The following is a 25,237-nucleotide window of genomic DNA, read 5'->3' as shown; positions in this document are numbered from 1 at the left end:
CTCAGGCAAGATTACTGCCCCAATAATCATGTGCAAAAATATAGCACACAAAATCTCAGCATTCAGAGAACTGCTAGATTAGCAACAGATGATGCAGGAATTTTATTAAAACTACATCAAGTACCCCAACAAGTGATTCAACTACGGAATCAGGGTCTCGGTATATGACACAGCTATCATATGCAGTAGCAAAAACCTTTCTGACAGATTCCATTTAACTCACAAGTTCCTGAAATAGAGATGAAAAACTGAGATGTGATTAGCCGTTTAAGACCACCAAAGTTTCTGTTTAGCTCACAAGCCCAGGACAGATACAATGGTCCTCTCTTTTTAGCTGTCAGAAGGATAAGCTACATATAGGTCTGCAGTCTGTATAAGTCTCATTCACTGACAGCAACTAACACCTTGAAAATAGTGTGGAATTGCAACATACATTCCGGCATCTGCAGCTAAATAGAGTTTAAATCCTGCTTGGCTGCAATATTGGAACTGTGGCTATAGGGGAAAAAAATAAGCTTTTATTCTTCTTGCAGACATTTGATTACAGTAGGTTGAGGTGGTACAGACTGTAAAATCAGCACTAACTTTATAGTGAGTTTCTGGTAATCTATTCCCAGCACACTGCCTCATCGCCTGCCCCAAGTGTGTGTAGAGCAGGCTGTCAGTCACAGTGCATAGGAAGCAATAACAGCACGCTTCATGTGTACTGAGTGTGACTAACAGCCTCCTAAACTGCCCCAACGACTGTAAGCAAGAGGTTTTCAAGGATACTATAACTTAATTTTTTTCCCTGTAGCCGATTCTCTGGTAAAGCAGCCAGGCATGATTACCACTGTATCTGCAGATAAATGGCCTTGTTTTGCTGGTGAAAGGTTCCAAAACATTTGTTATGGTCTCCATCTTCTCCTTAAAGGGAAGGTGCCATAAAAAAATAACAGAAAAAATGTAAATTATTAATGTTTTAATGTCTTTTTTAAATATTATTTGTTTTTAATGGAGTAAAACATGAAAAAAATAAGCAGCTGCTGAAACAAAGTGTAAAACTAGCCTGGATTACAACTGCAGTAAAAGTGGGTGGAATCTGCCCTCATGTGTGTGATGTCGCCTCCCCCTCCCCTTATGAGTGTTTCCAAAAGGATAAGGAAAGATGAAATTTAGGATCACAGTGCAGAGCCATTTTGTTGGCTACTACAGACTGATCCTGAACTATGGAAAGTGTCACTGAGGATGGCTGGCATAGTGCTCCACTGTATAATGTGCTCCACTGTATAATGTGCCCCACTGTATAAACTGTATAATGTGCCTCATATACTCTGCCCCAAAAATACTGTGTACCCCAGTGCTCTTTGTGCCCCTGCAGCGTCCCCCAGTGCTCTGTTGCCCTGCAGTGTCCCCCAGTGCTTTCTGTTGCCCTGCAGCGTCCCCCAGTGCTCTCTGTTGCCCTGCAGCGTCCCCCAGTGCTCTCTATTGCCCTGCAGCGTCCCCCAGTGCTGTTGCCCTGCAGCATCCCCCAGTGCTATTGCCCTGCAGCATCCCCCAGTGCTCTCTATTGCCCTGCATCATCCCCCAGTGTTCTGTTGCCCTGCAGCATCCCCCAGTGCTCTCTGTTGCCCTGCAGCATCCCCCCCAGTGCTCTCTGTTGCCCTGCAGCATCCCCCAGTGCTCTCTTGCCCTGCAGCGTCCCCCAGAGCTCTCTGTTGCCCTGCAGCATCCCCCAGTGCTCTCTGTTGCCCTGCAGCATCCCCCAGTGCTCTCTGTTGTCCTGCAGCGTCCCCCAGAGCTCTCTGTTGCCCTGCAGCATCCCCCAGTGCTCTCTGTTGCCCTGCAGCATCCCCCAGTGCTCTCTGTTGCCCCTGCAGCGTCCCCCAGTGCTCTCTATTGCCCCTGCAGCGTCCCCCAGTGCTCTCTGTGCCCCCTGTGCTGAGCACAGAGTGCTAACAGGAGTAGCTGCTGGGAGCGGAGGTCCGAGGTGAGTACATGCTGCAGTGAGCAGTGATCACAGCCTGCCATCTATAATACAATACCAGGCTAATGCTGCAGATCGCCGCTGTGCTCAGGGGTTAAGTGGAATGCACAGTATACGCTGTGAGCTCCACAGAGATGGCGCTAATCTCCTCCCTCTGCTGTGATCTGGACATCTCAGGGGGCTAGTTCAGGTCAAGGAGCAGCCTCAATGCTAGAGATAGGATTGATGCCGACTATCAGCCCTTATGCACAGGGGTCGCCGTATTTGAGGTAACTGTTACACACAGCAAATCCAAGATGGCAGCCCCCAGTGTTCGAGTAAAAATAGAATTAAATAAAAACTAAAAACAATGATTTTAATTTTGCATTAAAAATTGATTCCATAATCACTATTAATGCAAAAAATAAAAAACGCGGCGCCTTCCCTTTAAGTTTTAGTTCTTTTTCTTAGTTCTGGACGCGCACTTTTCTTTTATAATAATCTAAGCATTCAACAGGTCAACATACATTTTAGTACAACTATTAATACACACTTTATATTTCATATATAAAATTAGGAAATATAGCTCACATAATAAAATCCATCTTCATCCATTTGTCCAAACACCGTGATGATGTCTCCTGCAGTAAAGCGCAGCTCTGCCTGATACAAAAAAAATAAAATATGAGATCATATAAAATAATCACAATTATATATCCTGAGTTTTCTCTAAATGCACTACATAATAAGGCTTACTATAAAATCACACATATGAATAATAATATTTAGAAAATAGTTATATATTAGTGATTGCTATATAGCACCATACAAGTAACAGGGAACATGAACAAGCAATATCAGATATTACATAGTAAACTAATCCCCAATGCAAAAAAAAGGATTTTTGTGTACTCACCGTAAAATCGTTTTCTCTTAGCCATCATTGGGGGACACAGGACCATGGGTGTTATGCTGCCTATTCATAGGAGGACACTAAGTAGATGCAAAAGCATAGCTCCTCCTCTGCAGTATACACCCCCTGGCCGGGCCAGGTAACCTCAGTTTTAGTACAGAAGCAGTAGGAGAGAAAAACAGTAAAAACTTCTCAACAGAGGAACATGAGAAAAGAAGATTCATAACCAAATAAGGTACTGAGAGAACCAAGGCCCAACAGGGCAACAGGGTGGGTGCTGTGTCCCCCAATGATGGCTAAGAGAAAACGATTTTGCGGTGAGTACACAAAAATCCGTTTTTCTCTGACGCCTCATTGGCGGACACAGGACCATGGGACGTCCTAAAGCAGTCCATGGGTGGGTAAACAAACAACGCAACCCAAGGACTAGGAACCAGTCCCAGACAGCTTGGAGCGCCTACTGGGAGAGGTGCTCTACTGCCGTTTGCAGAATTTTCCTACCCAGATTTGCCTCAGCTGAAACCTGGGTATGGACTCTGTAATGCTTTGAAAACGTATGTAGGCTAGACCAGGTCGCAGCCTTACACACCTGTTCCACTGAAGCCTGATGCCGAATGGCCCACGAAGCGCCAACTGCTCGCGTGGAATGAGCTCGCAGCCCACTAGGAATGGGCTTGAGTTGCAAGCGGTAGACTTCCTGGATCGCAGAGCGAATCCAGCGAGCCAGCGTCGCCTTTGAAGCTGCCTGTCCCTTTTTAGGCCCCTCAGGAATGACGAACAAAGAGTCAGTTTTCGTAAAGGGGGCTGTCCTGGATATGTAATATCTGAGAGCTCTGACGAGGTCTAACGAATGCAGAGACCTTTCCACCCTATGAACTGGGTGTGGACAAAAGGAAGGCAGAACAATGTCCTCGTTCATATGAAACTGGGTAGGAACATTTGGAAGAAAATCCGGAAGGGGGCGCAGAACCACCTTGTCCTGGTGAAAGATCAGAAAAGGCTCGCGGCAAGAGAGTGCTGCCAGCTCCGAAACCCGTCTGATGGACGTAATTGCCACCAGGAATGTTACCTTGCAGGACAGAAGAGCAAGGGAGGATTCCTTGAGAGGTTCAAAAGGAGACCTCTGGAGACCGCCCAGAATGAGATTGAGGTCCCATGGGTCCAGCGGCCATTTGTACGGGGGAACTAGATGGGAAATGCCCTGGAGGAAGGTCTTGACTTGCGGTTTTTGAGCCAGGCGGCATTGGTAGAAGATTGAGAGCGCTGAGATCTGCCCTTTAAGGGAACTGAGAGCCAGCCCCGCTTGCAAGCCAGACTGTAGAAAGTCGAGAATTCTGGGGATGGCCAGAGGCATAGACTGCACGTTAGTTTCCCTGCACTATGAAAGGAAGATTTTCCACGTATGGTGGTAAATGCGGGATGAAGCAGGCTTTTGGGCGCTGATCATGCTGGAAATAACCGCGGGGGAGAATCCCGCTCTTGTTAATACCCAGGTCTAAATGACCATGCCGTCAGCTTCAAGGCTCTAGAGTTCTGATGGGAAATGAGCCCTTGGGTCAGCAAGTCTGGGATGTCTGGAAGTTGCCACGGTACGTCTGCGAGCATTTGTACTAATTCGGCGTACCAGGCGCGCCTGGGCCAGTCCGGTGCTATCAGTATCACTCTGCCTTGATCTTCCTGATTACCCGCGGCAGCAGGGGTAGAGGTGGATATATGTAAGGCAGGCAGAAGTGGTGCCAGGAACAGACTAGAGCATCCGCGCCGATGGACTGCGGGTCGCGTGACCTGGCTATGAACGCAGGTACCTTTGCGCGTTCAACCTTGAGGCCATTAGATTCACGTCTGGTGTGCCCCAGCGAGTGCAGATGTGTAGAAACACTTCTGGGTGGAGAGACCATTCTCCGGCGGCCAGGCCTTGGCGACTTAGAAAGTCTGCTGCCCAGTTCTCTACCCCCGGTATGTGTACCGCTGATATCACTGACCCCGTCGATTCGGCCCAGCTGAGGATCTTGTGGGCCTCGAGATAAGCCACTTTGCTGCGGGTGCCCCCCTGCCGATTGATATAGGCTACAGCTGTCGCATTGTCCGATTGGACTCCAATCTGATGACCCGCTAGCAGAGGGCAGAACGCCATGAGCACGAGGAAGATCGCGCGGATTTCCAGGATGTTTATGGGTAGGGAAGACTCCTGGGGCGTCCAACGTCCTTGAGTAGTGTGGTGCCGGTACACTGCTCCCCAGCCTAGGAGGCTGGCGTCCGTGGTCAGGACCAGCCAGTTCACTGGGAGAAAAGATCTCCCCTTCGATAGGGATGAGGACCGAAGCCACCAGAGGAGTGCGTACCTGACTGAAGGCGTCAGGTGAAGAGGTCTTTCCAGGGAGAAGGGGCTCTTCTCCCAGGCCGCTAGAAGGGCTAGCTGCAGTGGGCGGAGGAGCAGTTGAGCAAAGGGTACTGCTTCCATAGCCGCCACCATCCTGCTGAGTACCTTCATGCTGAATCAAATGGAGCGAGACGGAGGACGTAGAAGGCAGCGTACCGCTCGTTGAAGAGCGATCGCCTTGTCCCGGGGGAGGTAGATCAAGCCCCGACGGGTGTCCAGGGACATGCCCAGGAAGGTGATGGATCGTGATGGGATCGGGGATGATTTGTCTAGATTCACTAGCCACCCTAAGCGGGATAGTGTGTCCACAGTGATCTATATGCTGGTTGAGCAGTCGCAGAAGGAGGGGGCCTTGATGAGGAGGTCGTCCAAGTAAGGGAGAACGACTACTCCCCTGGCGTGAAGGACGCTCATGGCGGCCGCCATGACTTTGGTGAAGACCCTTGGTGCAGTGGCAAGGCCGAAGGGTAGAGCTACGAATTGAAAGTGGGAGTCCTGAACTGCGAAGCGGAGGAACTTTTGGTGATCTGGGGCGATGGGTATGTGCAGGTACGCGTCCTTGATGTCTATGGAGGCGAGGAATTCCCCTTCGACCATGGATGCAATAATGGACCTTAGGGACTCCATTCTGAATCTCCGTACGTGCACATGTTTGTTCAGGTGTTTGAGGTCCAGGATGGGTCGAACTGACCCATCCTTTTTTGGGGACCAGAAAGAGGTTGGAATAAAAACCTCTGAACTTCTTGTTGTCCGGGACAGGTATTATCACTCCTGCTGTTTGGAGCGAGTGGATTACTGAGAAAAAAGCTTTGCGCCGTTTTCGAGTCTTTGGGGGGTTGAGAGAAAGAACCGACTCGGGGGTCGGGTCCGAAATTCTATGTGGTAACCGGAAGACACAAGGTCTCGCACGCATTTGTCGTCTGTGGCGGCAGCCCAGATGTGTTGAAAGAGCCGCAGTCGACCTCCTACAATGAGTGTGTCTTCCGGGTCGCCGAAGGAGTCATGAGTGGGGAAAACGTCGTGGACGAGTCTCCCTAGTCCTGGACTGTTTCGGTCTCGGCTGCCATGACGAAGTGGGTTTCGGGGAGAGCTGAGAAGGTCGGTCCCTGCGTAGTCCGCGGCTGGTGACGGGGACAGCACAGGATGTCGACCACCCAAATGAGTTCCGAAAGGAGCGGAACGAGGATGTGGACGTCTGGTGAAGGTCGTCCTGGACTTCAGCTGGGGGAGGGAGGTACTCTTTCCTCCCGTGGCGTCAGAAATGAGCTTGTCCAGCCATTCGCCAAACAATCGGTCTGGAAAAAAGGGAAGGCCCGTGAGAGACTTCTTGGAGGCAGAGTCCGCTCGCCATTGTCGGAGCCAGAGAGCTCTACGAATGGCTATGGTATTTGAGGCGGCAAACGCTGCGCAGGTAGCAGCGTCCATGGAGGCCTGCATGAAGTACTCCGCCGCAGCGGCAATTTGAGCTATTACCTCTGTGAAGGTATGAGTGAACTGGGATTCCTCAAGCGAAGTGTTAAGGGATTCTGCCCAGACCGAGATCGCCTTACGAGAGGGAGGAACCCGCAGCCTCAAAAGCAGAGCGGGCGAGGTGCTCCACCTGTCTGTCTGTCGGGTCCTTGATGGAGGAACCATCGAGCAAAGACAGGAGCGTCTTAGTGGCAAGGCGGGAGACCGGGGGGGGGGGGGGGTCGACCGAGGGCGGATCGGCCCAGCCCTTAGGGGCAGGTGAGGTAAAAGGGTACCGGGACTCCATGAGTTTTCGGTTACCGAAGCGCCTGTCAGGCTTCTCCCTTTGCTTTGTGAGGATATCCTGAAACTCTGGGTGATCAGCGAAAACCTTTTGGAGTTTTCTTGCCCTCTTAAAGGAGACCGCATGGTCAGTGGTAGTGGATGGGAGATCTTCCACATGCAGAGTTTGGTTGATTGCTGCTATAAGGGAGTCTATTGCAGTTTGATCATCTGGGGAGACTGAAACCAAGGAATCCTCTTGGAACAAACAGCATTCTCCCTCCTCCAGCTCTTCAGAAGCCGTGGAGCGTGTGGGAGAGCCTGCCCTGTGTGCTCTCTCTCTCTCTCAGAGAGAGAGAGAGAGAGCCCTGGGGGGTCATGAGAGAGTGCTGGAGACACCCGGCCGTGTGCTCTTTTCCTGATCCCTGCAACCGGTGAAGCATGTGCCCGGATTACCTCAGAAGGAACCTCCAAAGGGGTATCCTCAGGCTGTGTTCCGTCCAGGGACCCAGAAGGGTGTGGAGGACGACATTGCATAGCCATAACCAGGTTTTTTCCATGGATTGGGACAGAAACTGTGCCCATTCCGGTGGGCTGGGAGCCCTAGGCTCTGGGCTGACGGTTGCGGCGGTGGTGGCGGGGGGGGTCTTGGGGGCTAATGGGGCACAGGAACCACAGAGAGAAGAGGTGTGTTTACGTGGTAGCTCAACGTGGCAGGCAGTGCAGGCTGAGTAATAGACTATGTGAGCCTTAGCACTCTTAGTACCCTTAGAGTTCTGCATGTTCCTAATAGGAGTATGCCAGGAGGGGGAGCAATAATATGCAGCGCTACAAGTGAAGCAGTGGGAAGCAAGGATTGTATTTGCTTCGGTGTACCTCACCAGAATCAGCCAATGGCCCTGCGTCCTCAGGAAGGAATAAGCTTGTGGAGATCTTCGCACGCTTTCCGGGGGGGTGCTTATCGCTAAAAGAGCACCAAGAATAAGTCAGGGTGCCCCCCTGCTGTCGGTAGCAAAAACAGCGGGAAGGAAGCTTCTGTGACATCTCCCTCCAGTCAGCACACAGCTTGTCACCGAATGATAATCTCTGCTGGCTTTCTGCAATCAGAGCCGCAGCTAGAGCAAATAAACAGAGCAAATAAACAGTGTGAGTTCCTGAGCTCTGCCCCCCCCTCCCCCGCCACCTGTAAATTAACTGTGCAGATTCTCTGCAAACAGCGAGGGACATCCCCACTACTCCAGCCAGCACGCAGCTAGGGAAAGAATTAACACTGTGTTCAGGATCCCTGGGCTCTCCTCCTTGCAATCGGCAAGGTACTTTCTGCACCGTCTTTTCTCCCTTTGTCTGGGAAACCAGTCAGGGGGGATCTCACCTTAAACACTGCTTCAGTCCAGGCAGTGGGAATAGCAGAGTCAGCCTGCTGTATCCGGTGACACAGTGCAATCAATGTTCAACTCAGAGCCTGCAAAGAGGGGCTGAGGAATTGTGCTTCTGCCCTGGGCTCTGGAAAATCGGTGCCTGTGGGACCGTCGTCCAGTGAGATGCAGCCCAGGATACAGCGTCGCAGGAGGGGGTACGTGGAGGCAACACTCCGTGTTCCCGCCCGTTGATGGTATTGGGAGATCGGTCCCAAAAGGAAACCGTCGCCCTCAAAAAAATAACAAAACCTTGGAAGATGTGCCTCCTACAGACACTAAGCTAAAAGTGAGGTTGCCTGGCCTGGCCAGGGGGTGTATACTGCAGAGGAGGAGCTATGCTTTTGCATCTACTTAGTGTCCTCCTATGGATAGGCAGCATAACACCCATGGTCCTGTGTCCCCCAATGAGGCGTCAGAGAAAATAGGAATAAAAGATCAACAGATCTGATCCACATTTTCATACAAAAGTTATTGGTGAACTTTTATCTCAATGTTTCTGGCTCAATTTATAGTAAAGTGTTATCAATCTTTTTAATAAACATAGCAAATTATGTCAAAAAAAAAAAAAAAAAGAAAATAAACACACTGCGCTATTTCAGCACTGATGCACTGGGCTCCTTAGCTTTACTATTTTACCATTTACGAATGATCAGTGTGTAACTGCTGTAGGCCATTAGAGTTTCACCAGGCACAGCAAAGAGGTAACTTTTTACTTTTGCCACCCAGAATAGAAAAACTGAGGCCCAATTCATCAAAGCAATAAACACAAAAATGTTGGCTTTAATCTCTTTTGAAAAGTTGAAAAACATTTGTGACGTGGGGCTGCACAAAATTTTGTCAATGTTTGTCATTGCCACACCATTTTAGGCCAGCTTTGCCAAAAGGGCTTCACATACTGGTCTGCTTGCTGTCATTTAGATAAAATGACTATTTTTCTGCTACAGATCTAGCAGTTCTCTGAATTTTGAGCTGTGTGTAACCCACCGACACTGCTGGTTGCCAGCTTTCTGTGTGCACTGTGCATAGCCAGAAAGAAAGCTGGGAATCAATGGTTGGGTGCGGGGTTATACAGAGTTCATGAAGACAGCATGTCATAAGAAAACTAATCCTCTAGCGATAATCTGTTGAAATATTGATTTTATTTGAATTGCAGCAAGCAGCTCAGTAAGTGACACATTGTTGGATTTAGGGTCTCTGTCCCCCCTACATTATGCTGCTCTCAGATTGTATAGCAAAACCCAAATTCCTAATAGACATATCTGTACATCTTATGTAATATGCTGGCTACCTGACTGACGCAGGCTCAGGAACCGTTTCTTTTTTTCACCAAAGAAATCATGTATTATTGATACTGCCGTAATTAACCTGACAAATTATATTGCCACATAATTTTTACCTTACAATGAACCCCCCCCCCCCCAAAAAAAAACACAAATGACCAGTCATGAAGGGGCTAGTGAATCATGAGCCAAGCCAGTCTAGATGAATCAAGGTTTGATTTTTTTTTTTTTTTTATACTGCTAGTTTAAACAAAATAAAAAACCCAAAAAACAAAACATACCTCTGCATCAAGATTGGGAGAGTTTTCTTTTGGATTATAATCAAATATTGCCACCATCGAGATAGCGGTGCTCAGATTGGTCTTTGGTTGTATGCCTAATGACAACAGACAAAGTTGTCAGTTAATAGTTGATAAAGACAAAGAAAATACCCACAAAGTTATACATTCTGTGATATGCTGTTATACATTCTGGGGAATTCATCAATCTCTTCCCACTGTATTAAGAGGGTGTTATACCTATATAAGAGGAGGGTTTGGCCATCTTGGGGGAATATATTTTATATCTGTAAGTGGCTTTGCTCTTAAGGCCCCTTTACACACTGCAACATTGCTAGCGATATTGCTGTAACGTCACCGGTTTTGTGACTTAATAGCGACCTCCCCAGTGACATTGCAGTGTGTGACACACATCAGCGACCTGGCCCCCGCTGTGAGGTCGCTGATCGCTACAAGTCGTTCAGGACCATTCTTTGGTCCTTTGTTTCCAGCTGCGCAGCATGTATCGGTGTGTTTGACACCGTTACAACGACATCATTAGCGACCCAGCCCATAGGCGTGCTAGCGTTCCCTTTCCAGCGAGGTTGCTCTGCAGGTCCGTATGCTGTGTCGTTGGCCAGATCGGCCTGTTTGACAGCTCACCAGCGACTGTTAGACTTTCCAGCGATCCCGGCCAGGTCGAGATCGCTGGTGGGATCGCTAGAAAGTCTGTGTGTAAAGGGGCCTTTACTCATGTTTTCCCAGTTTAATACAAGATCCACACTATGGACATACAATGAAGGTGACAATTGTTATGGTGGTGTAAGAGATTTATCTTCTGGTGTGATATCGCAATCTGATTAGTGCTGGGGTACAGTTTTTTTGCAGAGCGTTTTGAGAAAAATCTCCAAATTTTTGAGGAGGATTTATATAGTTTCTGTGCAGTTACTCCTTCAAAACGTCTGGGAAAAAAAATAAATTGTGTGCACATAGCCCCATTCCTGTCTTCTGATGATTGTTTGGTCTTATTTTTTAATTTTGGATCCAATCAATTTTATTTCGTAGACAGAAATAATCTTATTTTTTTTAATTAGAACAGCAGCTTGTTTTTATGGTCACACAAATGATTCTGTAATTCTGATGATTATACAATTTTGCTGTGAACAGGAGAGGAGACGGAGCGCTTGATTTTAATTTAATTTAGTTGGACACTTGAACAAAGGTCATTATTCTTATGTATCTATACATTAATAAATGTTATCTTAAGAACTTTACAATCATCCATTTCCCCTTTCATTCCTTTTTCCCATTTTTTATCAATATGTTGGTGCAATGTGTGACTGTAATAGATATTATTTTTACACTAATTATTGGCATGCATGACAATCCATTTTTCCAAAAATGATAATGAAAGGCTCCACTTCTGATACTAAAAGGCTCTGTTCTCTAGAAGAACCTATATTAAGAGTTATGAATATGACGCAAAATTGTGGCATTTAAAAAAAATCCCAGAAGGTTTTTATTTAGGGTAGGTTTCTGCAACCTGGTGGCCGGAGTCACATGCGGCCTGTGATCTTGTTCTGGACGTTTTTTTTTCTGCATTGCGGAGATAGTAACTTAGCATAAATTAGAATCTAATCTTGACATGAACAAGTGGTAGACTGTTCTCTGAAGGCAGTTACTTTTTTCCCCAGCATGACACCTCAGCGAATGTCATTCAACTTTCTCCTGTGAGACATGTAATGACACACAGCACTGCTCTCTTTCCTGATATTATTGTAAAGTACAGTAGAGGATCAGAGCTATGTGTCATTACAAACACATCTTGCAGTGTGGGGGAGGTGGAGTAAAGCGGAGCTGAAAGTACCCTTCAATGAAAGCTGCAATAGGTGTTGGTAATGACACATAGTTTTGCTTTCATCTATACAGTAGATCATGGAGGAGAGCAGTGCTGTGTGTCATTACAGGTCTCACAGAATAAAGCCTGTTTTTACCTTTTCCAGGAGGGTGTTCTTTTAATCCCCTGTGTGACTCCTCCTGCTTAGAAGTGGCCAATGTCACATAGGGAAAAAAGTAACCACCTCCAGAGAAGAATCTCTACTAAAGCCAACTTAGACTTTGCATAAGTTAGAACCTAGGCTTTAGAAGCTACTATCTGATCAATGGAGAAGGGAAAAAAATAATTTACAATTAAAAAGAGAATCTACATTGTATTCAGCTCTGCATCCACTATAAAAATAATTTTATTCATTTATATAGCGCTATTAATTCCACACCGCTTTACATACATTGGCAATACTGTCCCCATTGGGGCTCACAATCTAAAGTCCCTATCTGTATGTCTTTAGAGTGTGGGATGAAACCGGAGAACCCGGAGGAAACCCACGCAAACACGGGGAGAACAGATAGTGTCCTTGGTGGGATTTGAACCCAAAACCCCCGCGCTGCAAGGCTGCAGTGCTAACCACTGAGCCACCATGCTGCCCACTATTCCATGATGTGACCAATTTTAGCATGATAAACCTTGTAAAAGGGCGTCTTAGGACAGTGCATGGAGCAGCATGCATGTATGATTTCTTCCTTTCCAAAATACAAAACTGGCAAAGGCTTACTCCTTATTTTCATGATCAATGGGAGTCCTGTAACTAGCACTGTAATGTCCCATATCACAATCCTGCTTTAGGTCCTTTAAATTTATTCACTTTGACACCATGGTCCTTGGACCAGAAAAGGATGTGGACCTCCTATCTACGGTGATTGTAAAGTAACACCTTCATCAAAGGAAAACAGCAAAAAAGGCATTCAAGTCTAATTTGCAGGTTGAACTAGGTTGAAAAACACAGGGTGAAATCTAGCGCTCGTCCATTGGCCACAAAGCTGGGTTTCTCTGAAAGGACACGGACAATGTTTGATATCTGTGTTGAACAGAGAGATAAAATTAGGATGGAAGTTAGTGGGGTTAACTGATTGCCTTCCGCTTTTAAGAAGAGTACGGTAACTATAATTGGTGTAAGGATATCTAGTTATTAATGCGGTTCTATTCAACATATCAGTAATGGAAGGGCATAAAACTGTGCAGAATCTTTTATAATAATTGTTTGTAAAGTCATCTGGATAATTCAATATAACTATTTTTATAGAATGTATTAAACGACCAGGTTCTTTTTGACTAAAGGTGTCGTAGACTACTCTGATAACCCATTCTCAATCCCTATGTTTGTCCCCAGTAACATAACACTTCATAACCTCAGATGCCGATGACGTTCCTCCAGCAGTGCTGACACTGCCTCTCCTGGGGATCACATTGTTATGTCATGCGTTCCCTCCGGCTAATCAGCGCTGGTTTCACTCTCCCTGGCTTCACACAAACCACATACATCTGGAGGAAGTGAAAAGAACAACAGTTCCCGCTTCCTCTGGATGTACAGAATTTGTCTGAAGGCAGGGACAGTGAAACTATGTGCGCATGTTGCGTATTTGCATGCAGTTATGCTGCGATCTGCACTGCAGCGTAACTGCATGCGTCCTGTGTCCCCTGCATAATCTATGAAGATTATGCATGAGACATGCGCACGTGGCGTATTAGAGCACAGCGCTTCAGCTGCTGCCCCAAGCGCTGCGTTCTAAGAAGTGACATGTCACTTCTTTCGTGCGCTTTGCCTGCATCCCCCACCCTGTCTATGGGAGGGGCTGGACTCAGAGCGCATGAATTCGGCTTTTCATTACGGACTGTTGCTGCAGCGATTTGAAGCGCACGTGTGCTGTTCAAATCGCTGCAGAAATTTCTGCAGGGACAGAACGCAACGTGGGCACATAGCCTTAGTGTTGTTATTTTACTGGGAGAAAATATAGGGATTGAGAAGTGTTTGTCTGAGTAATGGACAAACCCTTTAAACAAAAAAAAATAATATGGTTTTACAGCGACAAGTATACTATTTTTCGAGACTGTTTTGATGAGTGAGGCTGTGTGAATGTAAGATATTACTTATTTAATAGGATGACAGATATTTACCTGCTGCATTATTCTCTTCGGAACCAGATGAACGTTGTACTGTTAAATGATAAAAAAAATAGCAATGAACTTATACGTGATCAATTAAAGAGAATGTCTCACTATGGCAGGTTTATTTTAATTGAGCTTATGCTGAAATATTCTCTACATGTGTAGTTACATACACTGACAAGCCTCCCCAAAACACAGCCCTCCAAAACTACCAAATGGAGACTGAAAAATGCAATTTTCGAGTTCTCATGTGATCATTCATCAGCTTGATCAACTCTACAACTCCTCAGAAACAGGAGAGGTGCCTTCTGTGCAGACACCTTGGAGGCGGTTTGCTTTCCGGTATCAAGCAAATACACTTCTATTTGTAGGTTTGTCATAATTCCCAGTGACCATTGCCATTTCAAAATCCACGACCAAAACCTACTATAAAAATTGACTTGTCAGCAACAACCCTATTTATGGTTCATATTTTTATTATTAATATATTTAAATAAACCCAAAAAGTGAGGCTGGTTCATATTTTGCCTGTATTTTGCCCACTTCCATCTCCAAAGCTGCAAGCAGCTTCTGTAATAGACACACTAGCACAGGGATCCTCTATGTCTCCCCAAATATAAACAAAAAACAAGTCTTCAAATTTGGAACTAAAAACATTGTACGGGCAGATGGATGATTTAGTAACACCTTTTTTGGTCAATAACCAAGTAGTTGCAATTCTTTCTGAAGCATTTAAAACATGCACTGCACAAAGACGCACAGACCTTTCTTGGAGCGCCGGGGCTTTGGAGGAGGAATAGCGAAGCGGCCTGAAGGAGCAAGAGGAGGAGGAGGAGAAGGAGAAGAAGAGAAAGCTCTGATAGCTTTATGAAAGAAAAAAAAAAAAGAAGCAGCACAAACAGAAGCAGTAGACCGTAAGCAAAGGTCCCACAGGAAAAGCAAAAAACATCCCATGCACAAAAACACAATAAGCATATAAAAGCAGTTAAAGAGGTTGTCTGGCCACAAAACATTTTTTTTCTTTAAGCCAATCTGTGCTGTATGGTCATTTAAAACACCCCTATATTATTTTTATTTGTGTCTAACTTTTGTTCCTCTTGAATTTTGACTTTATTCTCTCTGTAGCGGTTTTATTTACCTGCAGCTCAACCAAATATGACATGTTTGACTGCCGAACTTCAGTCACAGCTGGCACCGCCCTCTGCCCACCCTCTGCACACTCATTGGCTGTCAATATTCTGCCCCAGCACCTGATATATAAATTATTATTATGTAATGAAAAGAATATATAGCCCCTACTGTGAGTCTATAGTAGACATATACACACATACAACCACCCAAACATACACACACACACACACACACAGTTGTATAATTTAATCCCCCCTCATTAACTCTCTTCTCTTCGTCCTACATCTCCTATTCGCCCCCCAGCATACCCCCCGCTGTCTCTCACCCTTGCACTCTATTCTCTCCCCCCTGCGTTGTGTCCTCTGCCCCCACAGCACCCCCTGCTCTGTCTCTCACCCTTGCACTCTATTCTCTCCCACCTGCGTTGTGTCCTCTGCCCCCCCAGCATACCCTCCGCTCTGTCCCTCACCCTTGCACTCTATTCTCTCCCTCTGCACTTTCTTCTCTGCCCCCTCGCGCTGTCTCTCACCCATGCTCTCTCTATGCTTCCCCTCTGTGCTGTGATGAGTGTAGCTCCTTTACAGCTGAGTGATGTATAGCTCAGTGCTGCTGACCGCTGGTGTCAGGTGACATCCCTGGTCTCTGCTCCCACTGTATTCAAAAGCCAGGAGCAATGGAGGCTGCATTCATCACATATTGCAGAAAGACAGTGCACGAGGGAGGGGGGGAAACAGTTACCAGGGCCCCATACATCATAAAGAGCTGAGGACACCCTCGGGCAAACAGTGCTAAAGGTGTCCTCGACAGAGAGGGCCCCCGTCAGTCCAGGGCCCCGGCATATATAGGACACAGATAGCAGCGCACAGGGGGTGGGGCAGAGTACGGAAAGTGGGGAGGGGACTGCATCACACTGTACCTGGTCTGCAGCAGGGTGGCTACATGACGTCGGCTGTGATGCCCGTCTACAAGGCGAGCATAAGATCCTGCCCCTGTCGTCGGGATATCACAGCAAAATCCCGGCAGGAGCGGTCACATGACCACTCTGAGCCGGGGGATAGGTGCTGACAGCAGGGTGGATAAGTAGTTGTTATATACCTACCTGCCACTATGTAGCCCAATAGTGAAATAATTAAAAATAAGTAAAATGAACCGGATAACCCCTTTAATGAAATAGCAATCCAAACTTTAGGGAAATATTCAAATGCTTAATTTTCATCTTCCTACAAGACACATAGTAGCAAGCTCCGAGCTTATTTATGGAATGACATGTTAATCAAGCTTCCCCAACCACAGGGATAGATGGACAGCTTTACTTGTATGTCTCACAAAAGGAGCGCCCTCAAATAGAGTAAAAGAAGGGGGTCGGGGGTGCTATCTAAGCGTAGTAGTTGATAACTTCTATATTTTCCTGTGCAGTAATTTATCTGCGCACATTGGTGTCTTGTGCAAATGAATGAGCACAACTCCATAGAGAACATAAATAAGACTTGTGGATATTGCTAAGCTGCAGGCCCTGTGTTCTGGAAACCATATCCTCCTGTATAAGATCTAAGAATAATGGAATAATTTCTTCCTAACAGATGTAGACTGTTTGGCTGAGGATTTCAGCCTTCTTCTGGTCCTCAGCCTAAACGCAATGTACATCCTTTAAGAATAAAGGATATGCAAATTGCCTCTCCAGAGAGGAAGAGGAATTGAACTCTAGCGCCAACAATTGGAAGCAGCAATCCAATAAGTGGCACTAGAGGTCAAGTCCTCTTTCCCTGTGAAGAGGCAATTTGCATATTTAATTTCTCAGAGAAGCATTGCATGGCTCATGAGCCTCCTCATTCGGACCTATAGGTATGTCGTTCTCCACAGGGGGAAACATTACCCCTTAGATTCAAGAATAAAGGATAACATTCTTTTGTCCATAACAATATCTCATTTCACTGCATATACTCATTGGCGGTGATATGGGTCTAACTTTGTAGACTCGTTCCACTATTGGAATATTATTTGTACATCTGTACACAATGGGTGGGAGAAATGTGACTCACAGGCTCCCTCTCTGCCTAAATCTGAAACTGTTTTTTTTGCCCTAAAATACAAAACAAAATTTACTATTATACTGCTCATGTGAAAGCTGACAGATTCACTTTATATATTGAAATGCATAAAACACTTATGCAAAAATAGTTTGTTGTCCCATAGCTAGTGCACTGTAACAACTGACAAGACCGTTGCTGTGAAGACCTGCTTTGCTTAAGACACCTAGCAATTTGCTTATTTTTCCCAAGTGATACTAATTGGCTAATGTGAATGCACTATAACATAAAAAAAAATCATTTATCATTGATCCAGAATATTATCAGTGTATAAATTATCATTAGCAGCATGAACAGAAAATGTGAAAGGCAGCAAGTCATAGCAATATAAACTTGTAGTCTAGGAGCCATTACCAAGCAGCAAAAACAATGGCTGCCCAAAGGGGTCCAACATGTGTAGCCCATTGCACTACTTCAACATCACAGCAGATTAAGGCTATGTGCACACGTTGCGTATTTGCATGCAGTTACGCTGCGATCTGCACCGCAGCGTAACTGCATGCGTCCTGCGTCCCCTGCACAATCTATGAAGATTATGCAGGAGACGTGCGCACGTGGTGTATTAGAGCGCAGCGCTTCGGCTGCTGCCCGAAGCGCGCATTCTAAGAAGTGACATGTCACTTCTTTCCTGCGCTCTGCATGCATCCCCCACTCTGTCTATGGCAGGGGCTGCACTCAGAGCGCATGGAATCGGCTTTTTTTTTTTCATCACGGACTCTTTCTGCAGCGATTTGAAGCGCACGTGTGCTGTTGAAATCGCTGCAGAAATTTCTGCAGGGCAGAAGGCTACGTGCGCACATAGCCTAAGAGGGTCTCAGGAGGTTTTCACGTGGGACTGAACCAATGTGGCATGCTGACAAAACCCCTTTGGCCTCAGTCAATGTTCATCTAATGTGGAAGTCCACCTTTATCACGCTGGCCTAAATAAAATGTGATTTACGTGGGGGCGTGGCCTGGATCTCATGTAGGGAGGACGCGGCGCGGGAGAGCTCCTGCCTGGATCCTAAATTAATCCTGAACACTGGCCCTCATAACTGGCATAACTGACCCTGGAAGGCTTCAATACCCCCTCAGGCATCTGGGAAGCGTGGGATCACTGCGCCATGCCGACCGGTACCGCCAAGAAAGACAGGGACGCGCAGGAGCGAGTCTCTGCAGAAGCCAAGATGGCACCGGCAGCAGCCATGCCGACTCGAGGTGGAGCAGTGGGAGTCGCGAGCAGGCTGGAGCGCTATGCCAGAGTGGCTCCTGCTGTGGATCTGCCCTCCGGTGTGACGTCTGAGGGAGGCGCCGACCATACCGTGGAGCCAGAAGATCATAGATCCAGCGAGGAGGCCGTGAGTACCCTGGGCCCTGCGTGCTCAGCAGCCCAGCACCTGCAGATGCCAGGGCCTGTGATAGAGGGTGGAGGAGGGGGAGATGTGGAGCAGCCAGAGTCTGTCCCCGCTGAGCCCACACTAAAGGCCCCTTTACACACTGCAACATCGCAAACGACATCGCTGTAACGTCACCGGTTTTGTGACGTAATAGCGACCTCCCCAGCGACATTGCAGTGTGTGAAACACAACAGCGACCTGGCCCCTGCTGTGAGGTCGCTGATCACTACACATCTCTCAGGACCATTCTTTGGTCCTTTGTTTCCCGCTGTGCAGCATGATCGCTAAAAAGTCTCAGTGTGCAAAGGGGCCTTTACAGCGACTTCGTTAGCGACTTCCCTTTCAAAAAGTGCTTTACAACGTCCCCAATGACTAGCTAGGTCGTTCTGCAGGTCCGTATCGCTGTTGCGTCGTTTTCCAGGTATGCCTGTTTGACAGCTCACCAGAGACTTTGTAGCGATCCCGGCCAGGTTGTGATCGCTGGTAGGATCGCTAGAAAGTCTCAGTGTGTAAAGGGGCCTTAAGAGAAATCTTGGCAGCAATTAACACTTGCAATACCACACTGGCCACCCTAAGTAATCAAATGGGAACTGTCACCTTGGATATAGCCTGTATTAAACGTGAGCTGCAGGGGGTGACTGCCAGAGTGTTAAAAAAAAATAAAATAATTGCACAAGAGTATTGTAACCAAAGGTGATGAGGGCCATTACACATATGTAACCACTGTCAAAGGCATGTCAGATGCAGTCTACAAAGGCCTGGCTGGACGAGAGCTATGCTTTTCATGTTTGACATAAGCAACCTAATGCAATCACTGACTTAATTTGCCATAATAACCCATACTAATTTTAAATATTAAAATAAATAAATAAATAAATATTTAAATAAATGACTAATGGGTATGGAAGCACATTCAGCGTGTTCACATTTGTCTGACTAGCACAAGCCATTATAATTAGAGCTGAGCGAGTACCTAACTATTCGTACTTGCTATACTCCTAATGAGTACTGTCTAATACTCGCGTATTCATCACGAATAGTGTGTGCAATGCAAGTCAATGGGGAAAAACTCCCAAAGAAACGAGTAAGGCCCATTTCACACATACGGCGTTTTGCCGGATCCGGCACACTCCAGTACAGTGTAATACAGTACAATGGCATCGCGGCAACCTCCGGTCACATGCTGTCATGTGACCGGAGCTTTCCGCGATGCCATTGTACAGTATTACACTGTACTGGAGTGTGACTGATCCAGCAATCCAGCGAAATGCTGGATGTCTGAAACGGCCCTAACCCAAATGCCGTACTATTTGCTTCTCGCATTAATAGTACGGCATTCAGGTTACTCATTACATTGCGAGTATTCCCCATTAACTTGCATTGCACACACTATTCGGAATGAATACGTGAGTATTAGACAGTACTCGTTATGGGTATAGTGAGTACGAATAGTTAGGTACTCGCTCAAATCTAACTATAATGTAATGGAGTGACCACAAAAGAAAGATAACAATGAGGGAGACCAATAATGTCATACAGACACAATTAATCCTTGTAAGTCATCTTACTAACTTTTTTCTAGTTGTACTAATAAATAATCAACGTAATGCAATACTACTGAATACAATATGCAATGCCATATGTCACCTATAAATGCAACTTATTTTGGGTAGACATACTCTATTAGGGATTACGGCTATCAGAACAGAATCTCAGCTGAGGCTCCTCCAGTTTACCAACTATTTTTTGGTACTAATTCACTGGTTGGACAGCTTAGCCCAGTAATATTGGATGATTTATGGATGTTTTCACAGCTGAACTAATAGGGAAATAGCCCAGACAACTGGCTCTGGACATGGGAAGTCTCAAATTGGGAAATCTACACAGACTGAACTCTTAATTATATAAACTGTTACAGAGAAAAAACTAATATCTAACTACATTGATCACAGCAAGTAGCAATGACTGGATGATACAGAATATTTGCTAGGTAACGTTACTGAAATATTTGTACATTAGTGGATGTATGTACATACATTAGGGTATGACTGGTTTGTATTCAAGTCATACTAGTCTATTAACTTCTTCCCTCCCATGGCCAGTTTTACTTTATTTTCAGTCTACGTTGCCATTTAGTGTTTGTTTTTGAGAGATGAGATTTAATTTTCATCGCTACCATTTAATTCGTTACTTACAGCAATGATGGGCTGCAGTTGTGCATCGCCCAGGCCAAAGACTAGTACTCTAGCAGGATGCAGCTAAGCCCCCACTAGTTGAGGCATCACAGGTGCAGGAGAAGCAAATCACACACACACATCCAAATAATGGAGGGGGCGATTGCTGGATGATAGAACTGCACACTGATGGCTTGCATAGAGCGCTGTTCACACATGCAGATGCACAGTCACAAGCCCGCAGCCTATTAGGTGATGCCCATACTATTAGATCAGGCAGATGGTAAGCTATACTCCATCTGCGCACCATACAGGCACAGGAATATGAAAGGCCTAACTGAAAGGGGCCTGGCTGCATCCTGTACAAAAAAAAAAAATCGTCCCCTACATTTTTTGGAAGCATGTGTGTGATTTTCTCCTCCTGCACCTGTGATGCCTCCACTAGTGGGGGCTTAGCTGCAACCTGCTAGAGTACTAGTTTTTGGCCTGGGCGATGCACAACTGCAGCCCATCTTTGCTGTAAATAATGCTTAAAGGGAACCAATCACCAGGATATTCATATATAACCTAAAGCCAGTGCTATACCGGCACTATCACTGATCAGGCAGATTCTATACATACCTGTAGTGGGCAGCTCGGATGTTTAGGTTTTGAAATCCAAGAAAGTGAAGTTTGTAAAATTAGCAGCTTCTTGAGTGACAGTTGCACTGGAGCAGATCATATATTCATAATTATCCCCTCCCCTGTTAGAATTAGCATAAGCATTATACAAATGAGTCACTTTGTCTAGCAGGACCTGTGGTGAGGTCATACCCATGTGACCAGAAGAGGCGGGGCCTCAGCCACCAACGCTGGATACCAGGTCACATGGGTATGAACTCACACAGGTACTGCTAGACAAAGTGAGTCATTTGTATAATGCTTATGCTAATTCTAACAGAGGGAGGAGATAACTATGAATATATTATCTGCTCCAGTGCAACTGTCACTCAAGAAGCTGCTCATTTTATAAACTTCACTTTCTTGGATTTCAAAACCTAAACATCTGAGCTGACCACTACAGGTATGTATAGAATCCGCCTGCAAGTGCCAGTATAGCACTGGCTTTAGGATATATACGAAAATCCTGGTGATTGGTTCCCTTTAATTTTTGGAAGATACTTATTCCTCTTTTTGTTTCTATTTTTACCATTTAATTCACCATAAAATGCATTAGAAGATATAAACAAATGCCTCTGTTGTGGGTCATTATCGCTGCAGTAATATTACATTTTAACGTTCTATAATTCAAATATAAATGTTACACAGTCAGTATTGACCATGACAACTAGGGGGTTCTACTGCTGTGGTTAGAGCTGGCAACTTCTGTGGCCACTGCAGATAGGCGTCAGCCGTCTAACCGACAGTCACCTGGCACGTAGCTCCAAAGTTCCCTCCATACAATGCACTGAGACTTCTGGTAGATACATGTATGGTGACTATTAGGAAGGGTTAACAATAAGGTGAACATTTTGTGTCCCACTACTAAGCCGACAAGTGGCTGGACATACAGTTTAGAAAATTAACCAGTGATATGTATTAGATCACTCTAAATCAGTGTTTCCTAAAGCTCTAGTCCTCACGGCCCCAAAACATCACATATTCAGGACTTCCTTTGCAGTGCACAGGGAATGGAATCAAGGAAATCCTGAAAACATGACCTGTTACGTGCCCCGAGGACTGAAGTTTGGGAAACACAGCTCTAACTGGATTCGCCCAAAAACAACAGATGGTAGATCACTTATTCACATGATAGGTTTTGATGAGCTGCCGCCACCACCTGTAAGCACTTATATACAGCATTCCAGAATACTGTCTATAAGAGCCCAGGCCACGCTGTATAAGGTAAAAAAAAAAGATCTTTATTATACTCACTTGGGGGCGGTCCGGTCCAATGGGCATCGCTGCTCTCGGGTCCAGCACCTCCTCTCTTCTGTCCATCCCCATCCCCCTTCCCAGCTCTGTGTGGCTGATGCCTCCTATGTCATCCACACAAAGGCCTCAATGGTGCTTCTGCACAAGCGCACTTTGAGCTGCCCTGCTGGGGGCAGGTCAAAGTATTGTAGTGTGCATGTGCGGGTAGTGTTTGACTTTACCACACGCCTGCACATTACAGTACTTTGCTCTTCCCTCAGCATGGCAGATTAACGTGCTCATGCGCAGGAGCGCCATCGAGGCCTCTGTGTGGATGACGTAGGACTCGTCGTCCCCATGGAGCTGGGAAGAAGGATGCCGATGGACGGAAGAGAGGAGGCACCGGACCCAAGAGCAGCGACAACCATTGGACCAGACCGACCCCTTCATCAATGGAGTGCTTGTGTGCATGTGAGATTACTGCTATTATTCACTAACACTCGATTCATGTAGGGGTCTCTGGCCATCTCATTTTAGGGATCAGAGGGGGGAGGGGGGATCTCAGCAGCTGGACCCACAGTGATCTTACATTCATCATCTGTCCTGTGATAAAACTTGCTCTTTGGACGAGCTTTTTAAGTGTAAAATGTCCTTACAGCGCTACCATAGGATGAACTATGAATTACACAATGCCCATTAATATGGGTAGTTTTTCTGAGTAATACGTGACAGGAAGTGAGACTCAACTCATTATAACCCCTCTGCACGCTAAACCGCGGTGGCAACATTCTCACCTTATACCAAGTGAGAACTCTCTAATGGTGCAGCATGTAAAACTGGAAAATTCCTTTAAGAAGAAAAAAAAAAATAAAAAAAAAAATAACTCCTCTCTGTTGCAGTTTTGGGAGGTAACAAAATAGCACTCATTTTATTTAATGACTTGTCCTTTTTTTCCCCTGCATGAGATAGGAAACAGCAGCTTGGAAAATACAATGTAATTAATGCCGCGCAATGTGAAAATAGTGTTAAGGAAGAAGCTGTTTGTTAATCAAATTGACCACATTTTCAAAAGAATACCACAGCACTATGCAAGAACGTTTTAAAATGCTGCTCTTCCTTTTTAGTTACAATTTTTTCAGTTGTAAACCATTAAGGTGGAACTATGTTTATTTGCTTAAAGAAGCCATCCTCATAACTACACCCCACGTGACTGGCCGTCACACACTGCACTTCTCATGTATATGGTATGTTTACTTCCCTTTAGTTCAGCCTAAACTTTGCTTTTTTTCATACTTCATCTTCAATCCTAAATTTCACCTTGCATTTAAAAGGGTTTTACACTACTTTTTCACCACCTTGTCATATACCGTAGTTCTTCAAAACAATACTTTTTAACATATACTTGTATTAGACGTATAGCTTCTATGAGCGCATCTCAGGTGGGATCACATAGTACTGGACTGTTATACAGATTCTTTTCCCTCCATTGATACTTCCATTTCCAGCACAGAAATAGGGCCACATGAAAGGAAGTTGTCACTAGGCTACTGATTGAGGCTGTGGACATTTTGGAAGAATGACAGTTTGCCTCATGCAAGCTTAGCTGACAGTTTCATTCAGCAGTACCAGCAGGGGCCAACACCTTTGCTAGTGAAGTGCCTTGATCTGCATTTCAAAAGAAAAGCATTTAGGTAATTGAATCACTGTCTTGGACAGCTGAAAAGTGCCAAAATGTGCATAACACAGAGTGGCAGGGCTGTACAGGCCATCTGGCATTTGCCAGATGAGCTGATACCTACCCTGCGGATACCTCCCAATATCTAATAGCAGTGCAGGGTGGAGAATGGAGAGGGCATGCTAAATGCTGGCTCACAGGCTACTACAATGCATGATAGAACTTGTAGTAATCGAGCACAGTAGCCTGTGGAGAGGAAGGGATGGATGTAAACATCAGAAGCTATAGCTGGCAGACACCAATTGATGCTATTGGCATAAAAGGTTTATATTACTACTGTGTTTCCCCGAAAATAAGACACTGTCTTATAATTTTTTTTTGCCCTGAAAAAAGCACTTTGTCTTATTTTCAGGGGATGTCTTATTCTCGGGGAGACATGGTTGGGGGTCAGTTTACCCCCCACAAAAAGCAGACCCCCCCCTTCCCAGGATTGTCATACTTACCAGCCCCAGGCGTCAGTATGGCTCCCACATCTCCCTGTGATCTCCCCAGCAGGTGTGCTGCACTCTGTCCTCCCCTGCATCTGGCGGACACCCACATAGATCAGATCACACTCACAATCATACTCATACAGACACACACCAGATACCACATCATTCCTCCCGGTGATCTCCCAGCAATGCGGTCCTTGCCTGCAATCTGCCCGACACTCGCATACATCAGATCTCACACACACACACACACACACACACACACACACACACACACACACCAGATTCCACATCATTCCTCCCTGTGATCTCCCAGCAGCTGAGCTCCCCTGCGTCTGGCCGGCACTCACACATCAGAACACGCACACACACATCAGAACACACAGTCACACATCAGAACACACACTCACGAAATTGCACATACCAGTACAATCGTGCGCACATACTCACCACATCCAGTGATACCACGTGCTTCCGGCCATG

At 46.0% G+C, this 25,237-nt stretch overlaps 1 protein-coding gene across 4 annotated transcripts in view; it reads right to left on the bottom strand.

The window, feature by feature from the left end:
- Nucleotides 1-25,237, bottom strand: part of TSPOAP1 (TSPO associated protein 1) — a 316,942-nt gene that overhangs the window by 17,198 nt on the left and 274,507 nt on the right. For all 4 annotated transcript variants that reach the window (XM_075335393.1, XM_075335394.1, XM_075335395.1 and 1 more), the window contains 4 exons: nucleotides 14,692-14,790; nucleotides 13,937-13,975; nucleotides 9,949-10,043; nucleotides 2,537-2,608 (listed from right to left, as the gene is read on the bottom strand). In XM_075335393.1, the coding sequence (XP_075191508.1) occupies nucleotides 2,537-2,608; nucleotides 9,949-10,043; nucleotides 13,937-13,975; nucleotides 14,692-14,790 (305 nt within the window). The remainder of the gene's footprint in view (nucleotides 1-2,536; nucleotides 2,609-9,948; nucleotides 10,044-13,936; nucleotides 13,976-14,691; nucleotides 14,791-25,237) is intronic.

This window comes from Anomaloglossus baeobatrachus, chromosome 2, assembly GCF_048569485.1.
Source record: "Anomaloglossus baeobatrachus isolate aAnoBae1 chromosome 2, aAnoBae1.hap1, whole genome shotgun sequence".
Taxonomy (NCBI): domain Eukaryota; kingdom Metazoa; phylum Chordata; class Amphibia; order Anura; family Aromobatidae; genus Anomaloglossus; species Anomaloglossus baeobatrachus.
This window is presented reverse-complemented; position numbering and strand designations above follow the sequence as displayed.